At 36.0% G+C, this 20,524-nt stretch overlaps 1 protein-coding gene and 1 long non-coding RNA gene across 2 annotated transcripts in view; one reads left to right on the top strand and one right to left on the bottom strand.

Annotated features, from left to right (window-relative positions):
- The window catches only part of LOC123937080, a 285,993-nt gene that overhangs the window by 255,966 nt on the left and 9,503 nt on the right, over positions 1-20,524 (bottom strand). The window lies entirely within an intron of this gene.
- LOC123937079 (integrin binding sialoprotein) lies at positions 8,321-20,082 on the top strand. The gene is made up of 6 exons (XM_045997596.1): positions 8,321-8,374; positions 8,455-8,505; positions 8,603-8,680; positions 13,127-13,192; positions 18,566-18,730; positions 19,546-20,082. The coding sequence occupies exons 1-6, from the start codon at positions 8,321-8,323 to the stop codon at positions 20,080-20,082; spliced, it is 951 nt and encodes a 316-aa protein (XP_045853552.1).

Below are 20,524 nucleotides of genomic sequence, written 5' to 3'. Positions count from 1 at the left end.
TACCAATGAAAGGGAGCCAACGGAGAAAGAGAGTAGGTGATTAAGAGAGAAAGACATCTTAGAAAGCTATAGAAAGATCCAACAAGGCTTAACTGTTATTCATTCCTCCCAAATCTTGAATAAAGAAGATACGGAGAGGGGCGCCTGGGTGGCTCAGCGGGTTAAAGCCTCTGCCTTCAGCTCAGGTCATGATCCCAGGGTCCTGGGATCGAGCCCCGCATCGGACTCTCTGCTTGGCTGGGAGCCTGCTTCCTCCTCTCTCTCTCTCTGCCTCTCTGCCTACTTGTGATCTCTATCTGTCAAATAAATAAATCTTTAAAAAAAAAAAAAGAAGATACGGAGAGAGAAACAAATTCAGGAGCTTTCCCTTGGAGACAGGAACCACCTCAAGAGAACAGTCTGTTAGTCTGTCCTTAAAACTACCATCTGCTAACAGCATTGTGTGTTAACCTCTGCCTTACCTTTTAGAAAGGGCAAGGAATCAATTGATGGATCTCACTAATGTTCACCTGATGTCAGTTTCTATGAGAATGTCCAGTCTTACGTAAATAACCACAGATGTGGTTTCCCTGATTCTATATACAGTAATTTAAATAGACACACTCCTTGCCCTCAAGAAGTTCACAATAAAAAACAGATGACAGGGACACACATCTACCACCACCACTACCACGTGATGTCACAATATTACAGTAAGAGAACATGACACTTATTTTTTTTTAAATATTTTATTTATTTATTTGACAGACAGAGCTCACAAGTAGGCAGAGAGGCAGGCAGAGAGAGAGAGGAGGAAGCAGGCTCTCCGCAGAGCAGAGAGCCCGATATGGGGCTCGATCCCAGGACCCTGGGATCATGACCCGAGCTGAAGGCAGAGGCTTTAACCCACTGAGCCACCCAGGAGCCCCGAGAACATGACACTTCTTAAACAGGAATTTATATTAGGTACGAGTTTGATATTTGTTATTTCTGGCTATGGATTACATGAGAGTTTTATTGGAATATTGGGTGGGGTTAGGAAAAGCATTACTGGACTTCCACAAAAACAAAGTGGGAAGTAAGTGGGGAGGGAGAGCTTGACAGATCTATAAATTCTGAGGAAAAACACCTGTTGTATGTAAATGAGAGTAAATGACAGTAAATGACAACAATGCACCGATTATATAAAGTCCTAGATCCAGAGATTCATTAACGGAAATAGGTTTTTCAACTAGGTTCAACTAAGGTTGAACAGATAAGCCTGGATGGAAGACAGAATGCATTCTGGAAATCAAAGGATTAAAGGGGTATGAAATCTTAGACTGGCAAATGTTTCCAGGGATGGAATATCAAAGAGCAATCAGGCTGATAAGACAGTTCAGGAGAATATTGCAGAGATGAGTGTTGGTACCCAAACTATATACTATTAACTTTTGGTTTCAGAGAGAAAGTGTGGATATGGAAGTAATAATAGAAGAATTCAGTAATAAACAGAATGTTGGCATAGCCAAGATTATAGCATTTTTCTAATGGAGGGGAAGAAATTTTATCATTTATTCTAGAAAATTCTAGGTTATTAAGATTTCAATTAAGAGCTACAAAGAGACTCACATGAAAACATGTTTTAAAAGTATCTACTTTTTTGACTTGGCTATTCCTAAGTCTCATATAGAGCATCTTGCAATATATTCTAGCTGGCAAGAAGTATAAATGATATCGGAAAAGAAATCTGGGGTCAGACTTTTTATGTTGAGAGAGTTTATCCAAGTCAAACGCTAGCAAAAGAAAGCACCAGGACTCTACCTTAATCTTTGATTCTAAATCTGGTGGTCACAGAATATTTTAGAATGGGAAATAGGCAACATGCCCACAATCAGAATATTACTACTATAACCTGGCAAGAAGTAATGAGGATTTGAACAAACAGTGACAAGAAAAAAGAGAGAAGTTTGGATTCCAAAGAACTGTGGAGGTTGTGTTAAGAGAATTTGACAACTGACTACATGGGGTAGATAAGAAAGAAGGATACAGCATAATGAATATGGGATTTCCTCAGAAATGACTCACCACACTGTGCAACTTGGTTGTGGCATGCCAATGAGACGAATATGTGTCCATATGTCATCTAAGAGAATCAATTCATAACAACCTGCTTAAATAAAGATTATCATGACAATGAGACTGCAACAAAAAGCATTGTTGAGACAGCCCTGATTATAGAAAAAGCAGAATTAGTAAGGATCTGTGATTTTTCTTCTCTAACACTACTCCCTAGAAAAAATGCTCCAATGAGCATGCATGAATATATCTAATCAAGTGAGAGGTAGAGTTTGACTGGACTAGAGGGTTATTGGAAAGGATATATCAGGCTTAAATAACTTATTGAAACTAAGAGATTACAGAATATTAGAAATTGAAAAAGGACTGAAGATTTAGTTCAATTATTTCCATTTAAAAAAACTGTTTATAGACCATTTCCAACATACATAAAGTGAAAAGAACAGTAAAATGAAACCCTAGGGTAACCTATTACCAATTCAGTAATTACCAATTTATAGCCACTCTTGTTTTGTCTTTATCCACACCCCCAAAATGGGGAGAGCAACTGAACATTTTTCCAAGGACATACAAATAATCAACAGACATATAAGATCTCAACATCACTAATGATCAGGGAATACAAATGAAAACCACAGTGAGATCTCACTTACACCTGTCTGAATGGCTAATATCAGAAAGATAAGGATGTGGGCAAGGATGTAGAGAGAATGCCACCAGTAGGGTGGTAGGAATTTGTTGGTAGGAATGTAAGTTGGTACAGCCTCTGTGGAAAACAGTATGGAGATTCCTCAAAAAATTAAAAATAGAAATACCATATGATCCAGTAATTCCACAGTTAGCTCTTTACCCACAGAAAACAGAAACACTAATCTAAAAAGACATATGCACACTTATGCTCATTGCAGCATTATTTACTTGTGTCCACTGATGAATGAATGGATAAAGAAGATGTAGTATCTAAACATGATGGAATATTACTCAGCCATAAAACAGGATGAGATCTTACCATTTTGACAACACGGATGGACCTGGAGGATATTACACTAAGTGAAATATGTCCAACAGAGAAAGACGTATGTCATATGATCTCACGTATATGTGAAAACTAAATAACAAAACAACTAACAAATAATACTAAAAGCAGAAACAAACTCATAAATAGAGAGAACTAGCTGCCAAAAGGGAGGAGAGTGGAAGGATTAATAAAATGGATGAAGGGCAATGGGAAATACAGGCTTCCAGTTACAGAATGAATAAGTCACAGGGATGAAAATTTTCTCTAACCTGGTATATATAGGCTTCATCAGATTCAAGTCCAATTATTTGGCAAGAATGCTTCACAGGTGATAGAGGAACACAATGGCTGGCTCTTTTTTGGTCTAGAACCTCCCTTATTTTTATTTTTTTAAAATATTTTATTTATTTATTTGAGAGAGAGAGAGCATGAACACAAGTGAGTATGAGCAGGGGAGGAGCAGAGGGAGAGCAGACTCCTTGCTGAGCAGGAAGCCCAACCCAAGACTTGATCCCAGGACCCTGGGATCATGACCTGAACTAAAGGCAGACACTCACCTGAGTCCCCAGGCACGCCATAAACCCTCCTTATTTTTAAAATATGGATGAAACTGAAACCTCAGCATTATTAAATACTTCATATAGTGATAAAATCAAGAACAAAACCCCAGCCTTTTCATATTCTGTTTTCTACTCCTTTCATTATGTCATATATTGCTAACATCTTGCTGAGTGATTATAGTACACCAATTAACTCTGCTATGTGTTATATGAAATATAGTCCCACCATTCACCACTTACTACCCAAGCCATAAATCCAGAAGTCATTCTAGGTTTCTTCACTTCTCTTACTTTCACTAGGTTCATTAATTTTATCTATTTAATATCTCTCTCATTTGTTCCATCCTTTCCACCCCCACAGCTACTGCTATTCAGACCTTTCTCATGGCTTTCCTGAATCACCAAAATAACTGCTTGAAGCCCTGCTCCTTTATCTTATCTTTTTCAGCCAATATCTACCTTGTCAATAAAAGATTGTTCCAAGTTACAAGTCTAAATATATTCTTTTTTTGCTTTAACCCTTTGATAATCTCTCATTTCCAAGGTGGAGTCTATACCCATTAATGCAAACTACAGTACCCTCCATCACCAAGGATTGTCTATCCAACCATCCTCATCTTCATTACTTCAACTCACTATATTCCAGTTTATGGAATCATTGAAGCTTTCTGAATATGCCAGCAAGGATATACAGTGATTAAAAGTAGATTCTAGAATTAGACTTCAGTTTAATCTCTATATTCCTCCATTTACTATCCCATGCAACGCAGAACATACTTACCATCTCTGTGTCCCACTTATCTCATCTGTAGACTGGAAACAGTCTCACTGAATTATTGTGTGTGTGTGTGTGTGTGTGTGTGTGTGTGTGTGTGTGTGAAGGGGGACTGAAATAGCACAAGCAAAAAACTAGTAAAAGAGCACTAGTGCATAATTGGATAGTGTTGGTGTCATTATGTTGTTCATTCATTTCTATATCCTTTAAATCTACTCCCAAGAACACTTTACTCTTCTTTCTTGATAACCCCCCCTTTATTAATAATCTATAAAATTCTAATTCTGATTTCTAAACCTTGTAGATATTTTCATTGCTGTGCCCTATGGCTATAAGTCTCTCTCTCTACACACTGAAAATTTTAGACAGGGACAAGACCCTTCTTATATCTGGTTCTTCATGTCCTAGGACATAGGCTCTCTCTCCACTGTCCTGTTTCAATGGTAAACTCAATAATTCAAGTTTGGTAAACTGAACAAAACTGATGGTGTTTACTTCAATTATATCAATTAAAAATTTTTTTTTAATTTTACTTATTTATTTGACAGAAAGAGATCACAAGTAGGCAGAGAGGCAGGGAGAGAGAGAGGGGAAAGCAAGCTCCCCACTGAGCAGAAAGCCCGATGCGGGGCTCGATCCCAGGACCCCAAGATCATGACCTGAGCTGAAGGCAGAGGCTTTATTTAACCCACTGAGCCACCCAGGTGCCCCTCAATTTAAATTTCTGAGTCATGAAGCATATTTTAGGAAAAATATAAAATAGTTGATATTAAATTATGAATTGCACATCAGCTCCTTTCCTTTGTCATTTCTTTTTTTTTTTTTAAGGTTTTATTTATTTATTTGACAGAGAGAGAGAGCAGGGAACACAAGCAGGAGAGGTGGCAAAGGGAAAGGGAAAAGCAGGCTCCTTGCTGAGCAGGCAGCCTGATGCGGGGCTCGATCCCAGGACCCTGGGATTATGACCTCAGCCGAAGGCAGTTGTTTAACCAACTGAGCCACCTAGGTACCCTATTATTTCTTTTTTTACTAAATTAATAATGTAGGATTGTATCTGATGACAGTAAGTTTCCTTTCAACAGTGAAAAGTTTGTATAATTATAAAATTTTTAAATGGTTAAATCTTTTGCTACTTATTTTAATTCAAATCCAGTATATTATTATATATATTCAGAACTCAAACTATTCATCTTCATCTAAACCTTCAATTAAATTCCACAATGCAAACCTCTTGGCACTAGAACCACATTTCATGTTTATTCAACTGAGACTGTGTCTTGAAAAAGTGTTGAAGTTTGGGGGTTTTCTGGTGAGAATCCACATTCTGACATCACCTTGCCCATGACAGCGATTGGCTGCTGGAAGGCAAAGAAGAGTTTATAGCCAGTCACAGCAAGCAAATGAGTGAGTGAGACAGCAGAGGAAATATTCAATCTGTGTCACTCACTCCTGTGAGACTGTCTCCTCACTCCAGAACTGCAAAAGGGTAAGATTTACTATGATGGCTTCATTTTCTTAAAATTGAACATTCCACAATTTACATCTCTAGACCTGACTTTTTTATTATTTTAATGTTGATGTTACTGAATTATATAGAATGGCTATGTAATTTAACACTTGTTTATCATTAAACTAGTACCTCAGAGTTTAGATTTTTTCCAAAAGGTTAAGCTTATTAACCTACACATGTAAGTCCTTAATATTGCGCACATAAACTAGAAAATTTTGTGGCCTACTTTCTATGTCTCCACCTCACAAATAACTATTTGTTTTCTCCTTGTGATGTATTCAAGATAACCTGACTGAAATACTATTTTTCACTTGTAACTCTGCTGTAATGAATGCGTATTTCACCATAAATTATGCCTAATCTATACTTCAGTTATATACAATGTCTTTTCAATACACTCAGTTTCAAAGTGTAAATATCCCATATCTCTAAAATTAGTATAGAAAAATATATAGTACTAAAGAAATAAATAATGGTAGTTCATCATACTTTTCCCCATGAAAATTTATAATTGGACTTTTAAAACTATCCTTTAAGAATGTTTTAATTGTTGTCTGGGTTAGTAGTACTCAATATAGATGTCTTTGTTTTTTATGAATCACAAAGTAAATAAAATGAGATTTATGGAGGCAGCCAATTGCTGCCTACATGAATCACTTGGTTCTTTTTATATTATTCCTGCTATGTTTTCACCTAGTTGTTTTTATGGTTTGCTATGAGAAATTTATGTAATCAAGACCCTTTCTACAGTTCCATGTATTTAAGTTTTTAGCTCTTTAAGACATCATAAACATTCCGACTCTTCTAATAAAGTTGCAGGGCAATAATCTCCCTGCTTGCTAGCCAGCCTGTTCAGGGGTAACAAAGTTCAAAGTATTACTTTAAGCACCCCAATAGCAGTAAAAACTTCTTAGATGGGTACGCTTCAGGGGCAAAGCCTCTTTTTTCGTTGTGTGGTCATTAAGAACTTTTACTAAAGTGGACAGAACTGTGAGGAAGTTTGTAGACATCAAAATTAAAAAACCCAGTCTGCCACAAAGAGAGTGTGACCTGGGACCCAAGACACCGTTTCCAGGCCTTAAATTTTACTCTGTGTAATGTTTTAATGTTAGATATTCAATAAGGAAGCAATAAACGTGGCTAATGACAAAATGCAAAATCAAACTGCAGAATACAGTATATGACATGGCTTCATACATACATTTTAAGTATTTACTTTTCCAAGTGTGTTTATGGGGAAATTGCCATCATTGTTACATATTGCTTCTAAAATGTTGCCAGAGCTGTCACTCTCAGTTAAACATATATCAGTGCAAATGGGTGGGTATTAGCAGATTTTTAGCTAAGTTTATTCAACCTCTATTAAAATAGGATTTTATCAAATAGAATGAAATTAAAGTAGGATAGGATTTTACTCTCTCTCTCTTTTTATTTATGAAGAATCTATGTGGAAGTGAGATCTTTGCATGGACACAACCCCAGGACTGTTTGAGAACTATTCCCATTCTGAGAGTCCATCTTCAATTCTTCTACAGAATTGAATTCTATAGAATTCTTCCATAGAATTGAATTCTTCCAAAGAATTCCATAGACTCCATGATGACTACTGCTCTGACCCTGAAAAGCCCTTGATCCACCCTGTGACAGTCTCCCCACTAGTGATGGAAAGCTTAAATGGAACTGAAGAATAACCTGATTTGAGGAAATCTGCCCCTGATATCCCAAGGTGAAACTCTGATGAACTCTTCTCATAGAGTTATCCTTCGACATGGCTGTCTGGTGCTATGTACTATGAGAATAAAATTTCACATATTATGGATCATTTCATACACAGAAAAAAATACAAAGTATTCTAAGGTATTCATAGGAAAATGGCTCCTATTTTCCATCTTACAAATAAAACTTTGGTTTAAGACCCATATAGAACCAATATATAGAATATATATATAATCACTGATGTAAAAGCAATCATTTAAATGTTTTCAATTTTTGCTTAGTTTTCAATTATAAAAAAAAAAACAAAAACCCCAGGTCACTTAACTATACTAACGATTCAATTCCTTAGCTGATATTCCTATATCAATGATATTAAGAAGACTCTTTACCCCAATGTGAAGTACACCAAGCATTAAAGCCCCTTATAGTAATGAAATGATCTGCCACTGACAAATCACAGCTGACAGGGTAAAACCAAGTATGGAACTAAAGATTACTTAAACAGACAGGTAAAGTTAGTTTTCTACAACTTAAAAAAGGAACAATTTTAAAATAAAAGTCAGAAAATTGGTCTTAGTCAAAACAATAAATGGACAGAAATGAAAACAAATATTTCATCTTCTAGTATGAATAAAAAAGTTACACTCTTAGTTTTAATATTTATTAACTTTACCACTTCATTAATTCCAGAAGCAATCACCAAAATGAAGACTGCTTTAATTTTGCTCAGCATTTTGGGAATGGCCTGTGCTTTCTCGGTAAGTTCTCGGTATAGTTATTTCCTTTTTTGCCTTTTTATGTAAAAGAGTATGCAGTAATTAAGTGTTCTTTCAAACAGATGAAAAATTTGCATCGAAGAGCCAAATTACAGGATTCTGAAGAAAATGGGGTAATTATGTTTAGCATACATTCTTGATCTGACTATATACTTCCTCTAGATTTATTGTACCTTAAACATGAATATATTATTTATTTTGGTTATACAGGTCTTTAAGTATCGGCCACGATATTCTCTTTACAAGCATGCCTACTTTTATCCTCCTCTAAAACGATTTCCAGCTCAGGTAAGCATAAAAAATAATTTTCTTTCCCACCCATTATAATTTAAAGGGGATCAAATTTAACTATAAAACAACTAAATTCAATTCTCACTGAAAGTCAGCCAGGAAGATTTACTTATTATAAAGTTTGTTTTTAATACAATAAAATTTATTCCTAAGTTCTCTTTTAAAGCAGAGATATACATATCATTTGGGCCCAGTCTAGAATGATATAATAAAAGCAAACACCTTGGTACAGAGCTCAGGTATTCTGGTTAACACATTGATGAAATGAACACTTTATCTATTGTTGACAATTAAGTCAGTGATGAGGTCACTAACTGTCATGTTATAGTTGAGACAATACTGTCATACAGCTGTTAACATCTAATAATTTAGAGCTCTTTAACTGGTAAGTTAAAGACTAACTTCATAAATAGCAGAGACCGTTTTTAAAAACATTGCTGATAATCAGTGATGATTGCTGAAGATTTTCTGAACCTCTGACCTGTGTTGGTCACGATAACAGAAGTGTGGCTCAAGAATTGTAGAGGAGAGACAGAAATTCATGAAGTGAATTATGAGAGTGTGTGTGAGAAAAACAAAACATCAAAATTTGTAAACAAAAAAGAATAACAAACACTAAAAATAAGAATTTGTGTTTTTACTAGGTTACTAGTGAAGAAAGCCTTTGAAAACTTGAGGGTGTGGTGTTGATTTAAAATACTCAACAAACCAGAACTGTGCTATTTATACAGTTTGGGTTCAGGGCACCAATTATGCACCATTTGACCCGGGACTCCTGAGATGCTAAAAGCAGTCAAGATGCTGAAAACGATGCCTCAGCACAGTGGCTTGGCAGAGCATCCTACCATATGTTGGGCTAACCCATTTCTAACTCATACAATGATAGGAAATGATAATCTTAAAGTATTTATAGCACCATAATAATTATGGGGAGTGTGTGTGGCCACAGAAATATGAACACAGATGATACAAGAGTTGTGGGTTTTCAGAATTGTCTTCCATTCTTTGGTACACTTCAGACCAACAAATAAACAGTGCTCATTTGAATGTTTGCCTCATTCTCTTTCTTAAACTAAACGGAAATGATAAAAATTTAAATTTCTGGCTAGCTCCACAATTTTTCTAAAATATCACATAGAGATATTCCCATCTGTAAATTTTTATAGATATATAAATGTGATACAGTTAAAACAGCCATAGTGAAAAGATATTAGGAGAGGTTATATTTTTCATTACTGGTAAGTTCGAAGTTCAAAAATCTCTAAGTAGATTTTTAATATACAATATTTAGAGAAATTATATGCAGACAAACTCATTTCAACTAATGTAGAATTTGTTAGTAAGACAGTTGTATTTTAAAAATATCTAGGGGCGGGATGCCTGGGTGGCTCAGTCATTAAGCTTCTACCTTCGGCTGAGGTCATGATCCCAGGGTCCTGGGATTGAGCTCCCCCACAAGCCGGCTCCCTACTCAGCAGGGAGCCTGATTTTCCCTCTCCCCCTGCTTGTGCTCTCCTGCTCTCTGTCAAACAAATAAATTAAAATACTCAATAAAATATATGCCCCAATCCAATAGTCTGGTCTGACCTAATATTGATGATTTATTCTCCTACTTTACAAAGCTTGATTTCTAGAATTTTTTTCCCTTACATGTCTACTTATATATTTCCCATAGCTCTGTATTATTTATTCTGCTAAATCTGTCAAGTATTTGGTGCTCAGATTGTCACCCCAAAATGCATTAAGCTGTATTGGCTTTGAAATTTGTTTTATTCAAACAAATCTGTGTTTACATATGGTCATTTCTTTTTTTTTCTTTTTAAGGTTTATTTATTTATTTTAGAGAGAATGTGCACAAGTAGGGAAAGGGGCAGAGGGAGAGGGAGAAAGAGAATCCTCAAGCTGATTCCTGCGGAACAATGAGCCCGACATGGAACCCGATTCCATGACCCCGAGATCATGACCCAAGAGGAAATCAAGAATTGGCCTCTTAACAGATAGAGCCACCCAGGCACCCCTACATATAATCATTTCTAAAATATGAACTTCCGGGGCACCTGGGTGGCTCAGTGGGTTAAAGCCTCTGCCTTTAGCTCAGGTCATGATCTCAGGGTTCTGGGATCGAGCCCCGCATCGGGCTCTCTGCTCCGCAGGGAGCCTTCTTCCTCCTCTCTCTCTGCCTAGTTGTGATTTCTCTCTGTCAAATAAATAAAATATTGAGAAAAAAATCTTACTCACAAAAAAATAAATTAAATTAAATAAAATATGAACTTCCATGAAATATGTCATATCAATTATAAAGCTATAAACAGTCTACCTATAGCTTATCTATCTGCTTGGCTATAGAAATGGAAGCATAAATAAGCTTAACAACCTAAGCATTTTTAATTAAGGAAATGCCTTCTTTCAGGAATCATATGTTATTTGAATTGTATGTGAATTCTTTGAGGGCAGAAACTTTATATTTCTTTCATTGTACTGATCTCAGCTATCACAGAGTCTGACATAGGGAAACTGTCCATGTTTCCAACTTTCTCTCTTGCTAACATCCTCATTCTCAAAATAATGCCTGAAACATATCTTTTGGGATTGAATAAATGGGAATGATAGAAGTTGAAAGGAGTAATGGTAAAATACATATACATACATATATGTGTGTGTATATGTGGTGTGTGTGTGTGTGTATTTGACTTCCGGAAGAATAATACGTCTTAGTTACAAATTGATATAAATGAAAGAAAGGGAAAAAAAAGAAAATGTTAAGGCTACTGGGCATTTCATGAAGCTTTAAAATTGTTCTCACTGCACACACTAATTGAAGAGTAATGTGGTTGGGACAGCAAGAAGGCTAGGGGGTCACTTGTAAAAAGATTCAAACACTCCCAATGAGACAAAATACGTTACAAAAATATGCTGTCCTATTAACTAACAAATAGAAATAGTTTACTGTAATACCATGCTTTATTTACCCTCTAGGCTGGGAAAGCACAACAATTAAGGTCATGGAAGTGGAAGAGCAGGTCTAATTATTCTCTTTTCCACCCAAGGTTATTCTTGGCTCAAGGGGACAAGTATTCCCTTTTCTTGGGTGGATGGCATGGCCACTGAAGACTGAGCCCTACAGAACAGCCCTGGGCAGGACTGGAACATGAGTATTTCCTCCTATCTGATCTCTAACCCTGAGGTTCTTCTGCAGCTATATTTTCTAAGACTCACAGAACTTAACTAGGTCATCAGAATCAAAGCCAAGATTTGTAAGTGCAGAAAACAGCATCTTAAGTCGGGTATCCATTTATCTACCTGGTACCATTAGGGGTGGTTGCAGAAAGAGAAAGAAAATTTAATTTATCAAGATGAAAAATCTCCTCTACTGTCTTAAAGTCTCTTTTTTTTTCTTTTTTTTTTAAGATTTTATTTATTTATTTGACAGACATCACAAGTAGGCAGAGAGGCAGGCAGAGAGAGGGGGGAGCAGGCTCTCCACTGAGCAGAGAGCCTGATGCTGGGCTCTATCCCAGGACCCTGGGATCATGACCTGAGCCAAAGGCAGCGGCTTAACCCACTGAGCCACCCAGGCACCCCTGTCTTAAAGTTTCTGATAACAGGTGTTTGGACTTATATTTCCTTTTAAAAAGTAGCGAAGCTTGTTAACTTATATTTTTATATGCAGACTCCTTGGTTTAATATATTCTCATTCAATATTGAGCTCTTTAGAGGAATGGTACTCTATAACTCTCCTAAATGAGTAAGTGAATTAATTTTGTTTTTATTTCATTTTTACCTCATATATACATAATCTTATTTATATATAGAGAGAGGCTTATTTTATGAAGCAGCTTTAATTAGACTGAAAGAAACTAAAAATTATGTGTAAATCTAATTTCAAGTCAAATTCTAATTTAAATTCATCAGGAGCTCATTATTTAAAAGAATCATTTGACAACTTTTATTTCACAATAAGCCTAACCATCATTTCCTTTATATTTTATAAAGAAAATAACATAATATGATCTATGTGCTAGTTCATTTGCTTTGAATTGGCTGGAGAAGTCTCAACTGCTCTGGGCTTGATTCCTTCTCTGTAAAATAAATTGAACCAGATAATCCTCTTGTTCTTACAGAGTTAGACAATTCTGTGATTTACTGCTCTACAAAATGTTTCAACATATTTCCTGTGTATCTCTTTTCATATCTTGATCACTAAAGATGCCTTTTTCTAACCTTATTTTACATATCCCCAATCTCCTTATATATCTCAGATTCATATGAGAACTGTTCTAATACATCAATCAAGATGGTAATTCTAATTAGGGTAAATATTTGTATGTATTTTATCTTAATTCAATCAGCAGGAAATTTTGTGTTGAAAGTATGTGTACATAAATATGTACACAGATATGCATATATGTATGAATTCACATATATATACACTTTTTTTTTTAGAGCAGTAGTGACTCATCTGAAGAAGACGGAAATGGTGACAGCTCAGAAGAGGAGGAAGAGGAGGAGGTAAGGAATTTCTGCAGGATTTTTCATAACAAACCAGGCACCATAAAAACAAATAGGAAACTGGTCTACTGTAGCCTGGACTCAGCAAACAGCCGTTGCCAGTTTACCAGCTACCCACAGTCTTCTATTTTGGACAAGGGGAATGTTATTGAAATTAGAATCAACTAAAATGACTTGTTTAAAATACTACTGCAATTTGACATTAAAGTAACCTGTAAGCGGTACACAAAACCAAAAATGTCTCCATTATAAGTGTAATTATAATTACATTATAATGTCTCTGTTATAATGTATTTATAATTAACTTATAATAAATTATAATTATATTTTATAAATTCTGTTAAAAAGAAAAGAAAGTATTATTTATACTTAGGTGGACAGAACATGATGGTAAAAGACCAGTACCTAAACTCAGTGCAATACTTGTATTAAGGATTAAATTTAAACTCAATTTACTAAGTGGGTAGTATATGAAAAGCTTCTCTATATCCTCTACAATGATATTGCAATTCATTGGTCTTTCTTGACCCACAAAGTAGGGTTGTTCTTATGCGGGAATTATATGGGAATTTCTTATGTGGGAATGTTCTTATGTGGGAATTATATGGAAATTTCATATGCCTTTTTGTCTAATAATAAAATTTATGTTCTTATAGAAATATGAATACTCAAGATGTGTAAATATATATAGCATTGTATAGTACTACAGATTCTATACATAGTACTGCATAGTTGTCTACAGTACTACAAATTAGTAGAGTTCACAGTTAAAATTCATCTGTATATCTCGGAAATTGTGCTAACATGTTTATAACTGACACACTTGCTCAATATACTAATTAGGTACATTTTCCTGGAGAGTAAATTATAGCTATCCACTTCTTTGGGGACCTTCTAAATTCAGGTATTCTTAAGTGCTGCTTATGAATGGGCAGTGACAGTCAAAAATGGATCATGTATAAACATCTGCTATCTTGAAAATAAAATGGTGTGGGAACTTTAAATGTGACAAATAATTAGTTTGATTTTTTTTAACCATAAAAATCATTTTTTTTAAGATTTTATTTATTTATTTAACAGAAAGAAAGAGAGAGCACACAAGCAGGGGAAGCGGCAGGCAAAAGGAGAGGGAGGAGCAGGCTCCCCACCAAGCAGGGAATCTGATGCAGGGATGAGGGGTCTCAATCCCAGGACCCTGGGATCATGATCTGAGCCAAATGCAGATGCTTAACTGACTGAGCCACCAAGGTGCCCCATGGAATTGATTTTTTTTTAACTTAGCATAATTCCCTGGAAATTCTTCCAGGTATTACGTATTTCTTAACAGTATTCATTGTTTTTGCACAACACCCAGTGCTCCATGCAAAATGTGCCCTCCCTATTACCCACCACCTGTTCCCCCAACCTCCCACCCCTGACCCTTCAAAACCCTCAGGTTGTTTTTCAGAGTCCATAGTCTCTTATGGTTCGCCTCACCTCCCCAATGTCCATACCCCCCTCCCCCTCTCCCAATCCCACCTCCCCCCAGCAACCCCCAGTTTGTTTTGTGAGATTAAGAGTCATTTATGGTTTGTCTCCCTCCCAATCCCATCTTGTTTCATTTATTCTGATTTGATATGATATGATAGTTTTAAAAAGTATCATCTCCAGTACTATAATTTACCCTAATAGCTTAAGGAAGACCTTACAAGAATATCAAGCCAGTACCAGGAAAAATGCCACCTACTAAATCCCACAGAATTTTACCCAGAGTTCCATTTAGTAATCTTACACAACAACTAAACTGAGGTAATCCATTTAACTACAACTGTTTGCTGTACACTGATCACAAAACTGCCTTGCCAACTGGATTTCCCCATTAGATTGCATACCTTTTGGCAAAGGTTCTTCCTTTGTTATGACAGTGGTTGGGAATGGAGGAAGATTAGGACTCTTTTAAAACTGTGATGAAATCATGCACACTCAGAATGCTGCCAACAATCTCTGAACATTTATCACCTTCCCAAAACTTATCTGAAACTTCTCATGACCCAGAGGACTAGAGACCATATGTTTCATCTCTGGTTTGGGGAGAAGCAGTGCTGTATTCTCCTTATACCTCCTCACATTACCTAGCACAGTTTCTTATACAATATATGGTATCCAAAAATATCTGGGAATTTGGTTTTGAAAACTTCAGAGAATAAATACTCCAAACATCATTCATTGAAAGTGACTATAGGAAAGTGGTTAAATAAGCCTGGAGGCTTCTATCCTGAAGAGATTCTAGAACTTCCTTTTTCCCCATTTCCTCCCTAAAATTTCATTGGCAATTCAGGTTAAATATATAGAATCCCCAGGAATTGTATTCATATGAGAGGGTGCTAGGGAATGTTTTCTCTTTGGCGATCAAACATTTTTTTCCACTCCTAAACCCTTCAGCCTCACTTTAAAAAAACTTTTATTTAAATATAATATACACAATTATCATGTATATAGAGGTCACTGAAATTTCAGAAACTGAACACACAAGTGTAACCCATATCAAAAAGCAGCACATACACTTTGCTCCATTTCATTCATTAACCAAAACCGCCAAGAGTAACTGCTATTTTAAGTCCTAACAGATACTGGATTTGCTTATTTTTGTGTATTATGTAAATGGAATCACACATTGTACATCATTTTGTGTGTTATCTCTTCCACTCTCACCTTCAAAGGCTGATCTGAATCGTTCTATGACTGTATAGCATTCATTCTCACTGTCAGTATCTCATGATGTGAATGTACCAAAATGTATTACTCTCCTGTTGATGGGCATTTGGGTAGTTTCCAAGTTTAGGCTATTGTGAACATTCTAGTACTCCTTGTGGTGAACATATGCATTTATTTCTGGAGGCCATTTTACTTAGAGGTTAAACTTCTAAGTCAAAAAGTATGCTTATGTTCAATTTGAGTAGAGGCAACCAAAGCAGGTATACTGTGATTTCCCTCTATCCGTGTATGAGTTGTTTCACGTTCTCACCAACACTTGTTTTTTTCAATCATTTTAGCCATTCTAATAGGTTAATAATACTTTTTAAAAAAATTATTGCTAATTTTTCTATTCAAAAAGACATTTGATGCTTAATGCCCCTCAATAGACTGACCTGTTTTCCTTTTTAATTCTCTGCAACAGGATATCCTTAAGTATCTAATAAAGAAAGGGCTTGGTAGGAGAAAATACAGAATTTCATGAGTTGAGAGTTTGGGTCTTTAATCATGACCTCGCCACTAATGAACTAACCATCTATTTGACAGGTTTTTCATTTGCAATATGACAGTACAGAACCCTAATTGTATATTCTAGTCTAAAAATCTTTCCTCTTTCTCCCCTGAAAGGTTTAGTTTGTTGGAATAAAGCATAAATGAGAAAAAATAAACAGCATGGAGTTTGTGGGTTATTTGACACAATTAGCTTAGAGACTGTTTTGGGGTGGATTCTAGCAGTCCCAAAAGTTTATTCGAACAGTGGAAATTACAAATTTGATGAAATAAACATATTCTTCTTTAGTCACTTTGTTTTAGTAATAAGGCAGCGTAAATCTGGGTTGTGTTTATTTTTTTATTTTTATTCTTTATATAAACTTATTTTTTTCTTCTAGTATTTTGTTTTGGAATCTGTGGATTATCTTAAGTTTTTATTTAAATTCCAATTAGTTAACATACAAGTTAACATAATATACAATACAGTGATTCAACTCTTCCAGTGAAAAGTATTCATCACAAGTGCCCGCCTTAATCTCCATTGCCTATATAGTCCATCCTCCCACTTCCCTCCCCTCTAGTAACCATCAGTTTGTTCTCTGTAGTTAAGAGTTTGTCTCTTGGTTTGCCCCTCTCTCTTTTTTTCCCTTTACTTGTTTGTTTTATTTCTTAAATTCCACATATGAGTGAAATCATATGGTATTGTCTTTCTCTGACTTATTTCACTAGCATAATACTCTCTAGCTCTATCCACATCATTGCAAATGGCAAGACTACATTCTTATTCATGGCTGAATAATAATCCATTATATATGTATTCGTGTATGTATATGTATATGTATATGTGTATGTATCACATCCTCTTCATCCATGCATGTTTTAAAGTCTTAACTTTTAATATTAGCTATGAATCACATCAGACTAACTCCATTAACAAACAACTGCCTAACAACATGAAGGCCAAGAATACAATGTTAAATAAGATTATAGTAATATTATAAGATTATAATAAGCTTTCATTTGAGGAGTGTTATTTTTTTTAAAACATCTTCCTGCAGTAACTTTATATACCACTAAAAATTTCTTGGAGTGTTTAGTTTCCTCATTGCATGGTAAAATTGATTGTCAAATGCCTAAAGTTTTCTGAATATTACATACAATACAGAACTAGCTTATATGTTGGCAGATGACTTCTGAATTAAATTTTTTTGTCTAAATACACTTGAAAGCATATGAAAAATACTCACTTTTTTGCCAGTAAATAAGACAATGCAATCAATTTTTTGAAGAGAGGCATTTCCATAAAAATTCCTTTCAGAAAAAATATCCTAGGTATAGTGTGAACATTCATATAAATCCTCTTCTTCATCAAAAACATCACAGTGCATTAAAAAGGGCTCAGCTTTTTAAATTAGAAAGATACAGCTTCATCACACATAAGACCTTAAGCAAGTTATTTAGCTTTTCTGAGCTCACCTTCCCTTTCTAAAGTGAATAATAATCCTACCTTGAAAAACAGGTCTAAGTTCTCAGCTGATTTGTCAGCAAATGTAAAAATCTATTTGCTACCATGTTTAATAGTACTGATAAGACCTTAAGAGCCTTGGGGTGCCTGGGTGGTTCAGTCATTAAGCATCTGCCTTCAGCTCAGATCATGGTCCCATGGTCCTGGGATGGAGCCTCACATCTGGCTCCTTGTTCAGCAGGAAGCCTGCTTCTCCCTCTCCCACTCCCCCTGCTTGTATTCCCTCTCTCACTGTGTGTGTGTGTGTGTCTCTCTCTGTCAAATAAATAAATACAAAATCTTAAAAAAAAAAAAAAAAAGACTTTAAGAGCCTAAGGCATCCAGGATATAATATGAGGATATAGTCAGTTATGCTGAAATTATTATAAAAACATATTTTATTGATTAAATAGAATACAGAAATGTCTAAAACAGACTATGGTGAGATAAATAGAAAGAGATAACAGTGAGTTGAGTTCTAAGAAGTGAGAAGTGCAAATGGCACAAGAGGAAGAAATTGTTAGCATCAGGCAATGAGCTGGCTGAGGAATACAATGTTTTTCTTCATTGTGGCTCATGACACCAACAATTTTGAGTTCTCTTCCAGCTAAAATAACTTATCTTGCTCTGGATATTTTCACCAGGAGACTTCAAATGAAGAAGAAAACAATGAAGAGAATGCAAATTCTGATGAAAACGAAGATGAAGATGAGGCTGAGAATACCACCCTTTCTACCACCCCTGGCTATGGAGAGACCACACCTGGAACAGGGTATATAGGTCTAGCTGCAATCCAACTTCCCAAGAAGGTAATCATTCTTCAAAAATGTTAAATCTGATTTCATTTCTTTACTGAAATCTAAGTTTATTTTGACACCAAACAGGATGTTTTATATTACCTTCATTAACTCATTGAAAAAGCAAGAGCAGGGGCACCTGAGTGGCTCAGTGGATGAAGCCTCTGCCTTCAGCTCAGGTCATGATCTCAGGGTCCTGGAATGGAGCCCCGCATTTCTGCTCAGCGGGGAGCCTGTTTCCCCTCCTCCCCCTGCCTGCCTCTCTGCCCGCCTCTCTGCCCACTTGTGATCTCTGTCAAATAAATAAATACAATCTTAAAAAAAAAAAAAAGGAAAAGAAAAAGCAAAAGCAGGCTCAATATCCCTGTTTATAAATAAGGAAAGCTCTTTTCCCATGCAAGTTCTCATCCCAGGTTGTTACACTGACTTCCTACATTATAGCAGAAAACTAAGGACAAGCAAGCATCTTAGCAACGGATAAAAGGTCCTGCAAGATGCCACTGTATTTCAGGGAAGGGGGCTCTAAGACAAAGTCAACAGCAAAGCTATAAGAAGCATCTCCCACAGAGAAGGCTTATTTATCAAGTACATTCTTCTCCATCAAAACCCAATGACAAAGGTACTAATTCTGAATTCTTAAAACACCCACCAAAGGCGTTTCTGAATTTTTAAAACACCCACTAATTCTTCTGTAAATTAAGCTAGCTTCAATTCAAAAATACATCTAGAACAAGGCCTTAGTATAGCCTGTGTTGAATGAAGTTAATTGTCTTAGGTTTTTATATCTTCACACCTAGATCTGGATTCTTTCAAACTTTTCCTTACAGGCTGGGGATAAAGGACACAAGGCTACAGAAGAGGAGGAAAGTGATGAAGAAGAAGAGGAAGATGAAGAAAATGAAGCAGAAGTGGATGAAAATGGGCAAGGCATAAATGGCACCAGCAGCAATAGCACAGAGGTGGAAAATGGTAATGGCAGCAGTGATGGAGATAATGGAGAAGAAGGTGAAGAAGAAAGTGTCACTGAAGCCCATGTAGAAGGAACCACGGTGGCTGGAAAGCAGGACAATGGTGGCTCTAAGACAACAACCTCTCCAGATGGTGGGTTTGAACCTACGACTCCACCACCAGAGCTCTATGGGACTTCCACCCGACCATCTGGGGAAGCCACCCCCACCGGATATGAGGAAGAGTATGAACAAACAGGCACTAATGAATATGACAATGGATATGAAGTCTATGAAAATGAAAATGGGGAACCTCGTGGGGATAATTACCGAGCCTATGAGGATGAGTATAGCTACTATAAAGGGCATAGCTACGATGGCTATGATGGTCAAGATTATTACTACCGCCATCAGTGAAGGCCCAGCCTGGGATGAATTCCTCCACTGGCATTTCATGTGGCTACCATTTTCAAAGTTCAACTCAGGAAGGTGCAATATAACAAATGTGCATATTATAATGTGGAATGGTGCTACTGTTCCAAAGTAATTTTCTGTAATTGCTTCTGCAAGTAATGGGCTTCTTATTGCTTTTCCCTGGTTTATTATTGAAAGGTTATTGTAAATCAGGGCCATTTAAACCAATCCATGAGATTGAGTTCGACTACATGTTTTGAGGTTGTAGTTCTATAAATGTATTTTTAACATGTTTGTACTATTATTAACTGCTAAAACTACTCTTCATGCAAGACGTGCTTCTATGAATTAACATTAATGACACTATATATAAAATATGTGTAGTTCTTTAATCACCTACCTACCCAACACTGTATTATGTTTAATTATCAGCTTCATGTATTTT

Source organism: Meles meles, chromosome 2 (genome assembly GCF_922984935.1).
Source record: "Meles meles chromosome 2, mMelMel3.1 paternal haplotype, whole genome shotgun sequence".
NCBI lineage: Eukaryota > Metazoa > Chordata > Mammalia > Carnivora > Mustelidae > Meles > Meles meles.
This window is presented reverse-complemented; position numbering and strand designations above follow the sequence as displayed.

Bases quoted from the DNA above. Each gene is read 5' to 3' on its own strand.
- LOC123937079 (XM_045997596.1), top strand. From the start codon at position 8,321: ATGAAGACTGCTTTAATTTTGCTCAGCATTTTGGGAATGGCCTGTGCT. The intron at 8,375-8,454 runs GTAAGTTCTCGG...TCTTTCAAACAG, and splicing joins GAATGGCCTGTGCTTTCTCG to ATGAAAAATTTGCATCGAAG. The intron at 8,681-13,126 runs GTAAGCATAAAA...TTTTTTTTTTAG, and splicing joins TAAAACGATTTCCAGCTCAG to AGCAGTAGTGACTCATCTGA.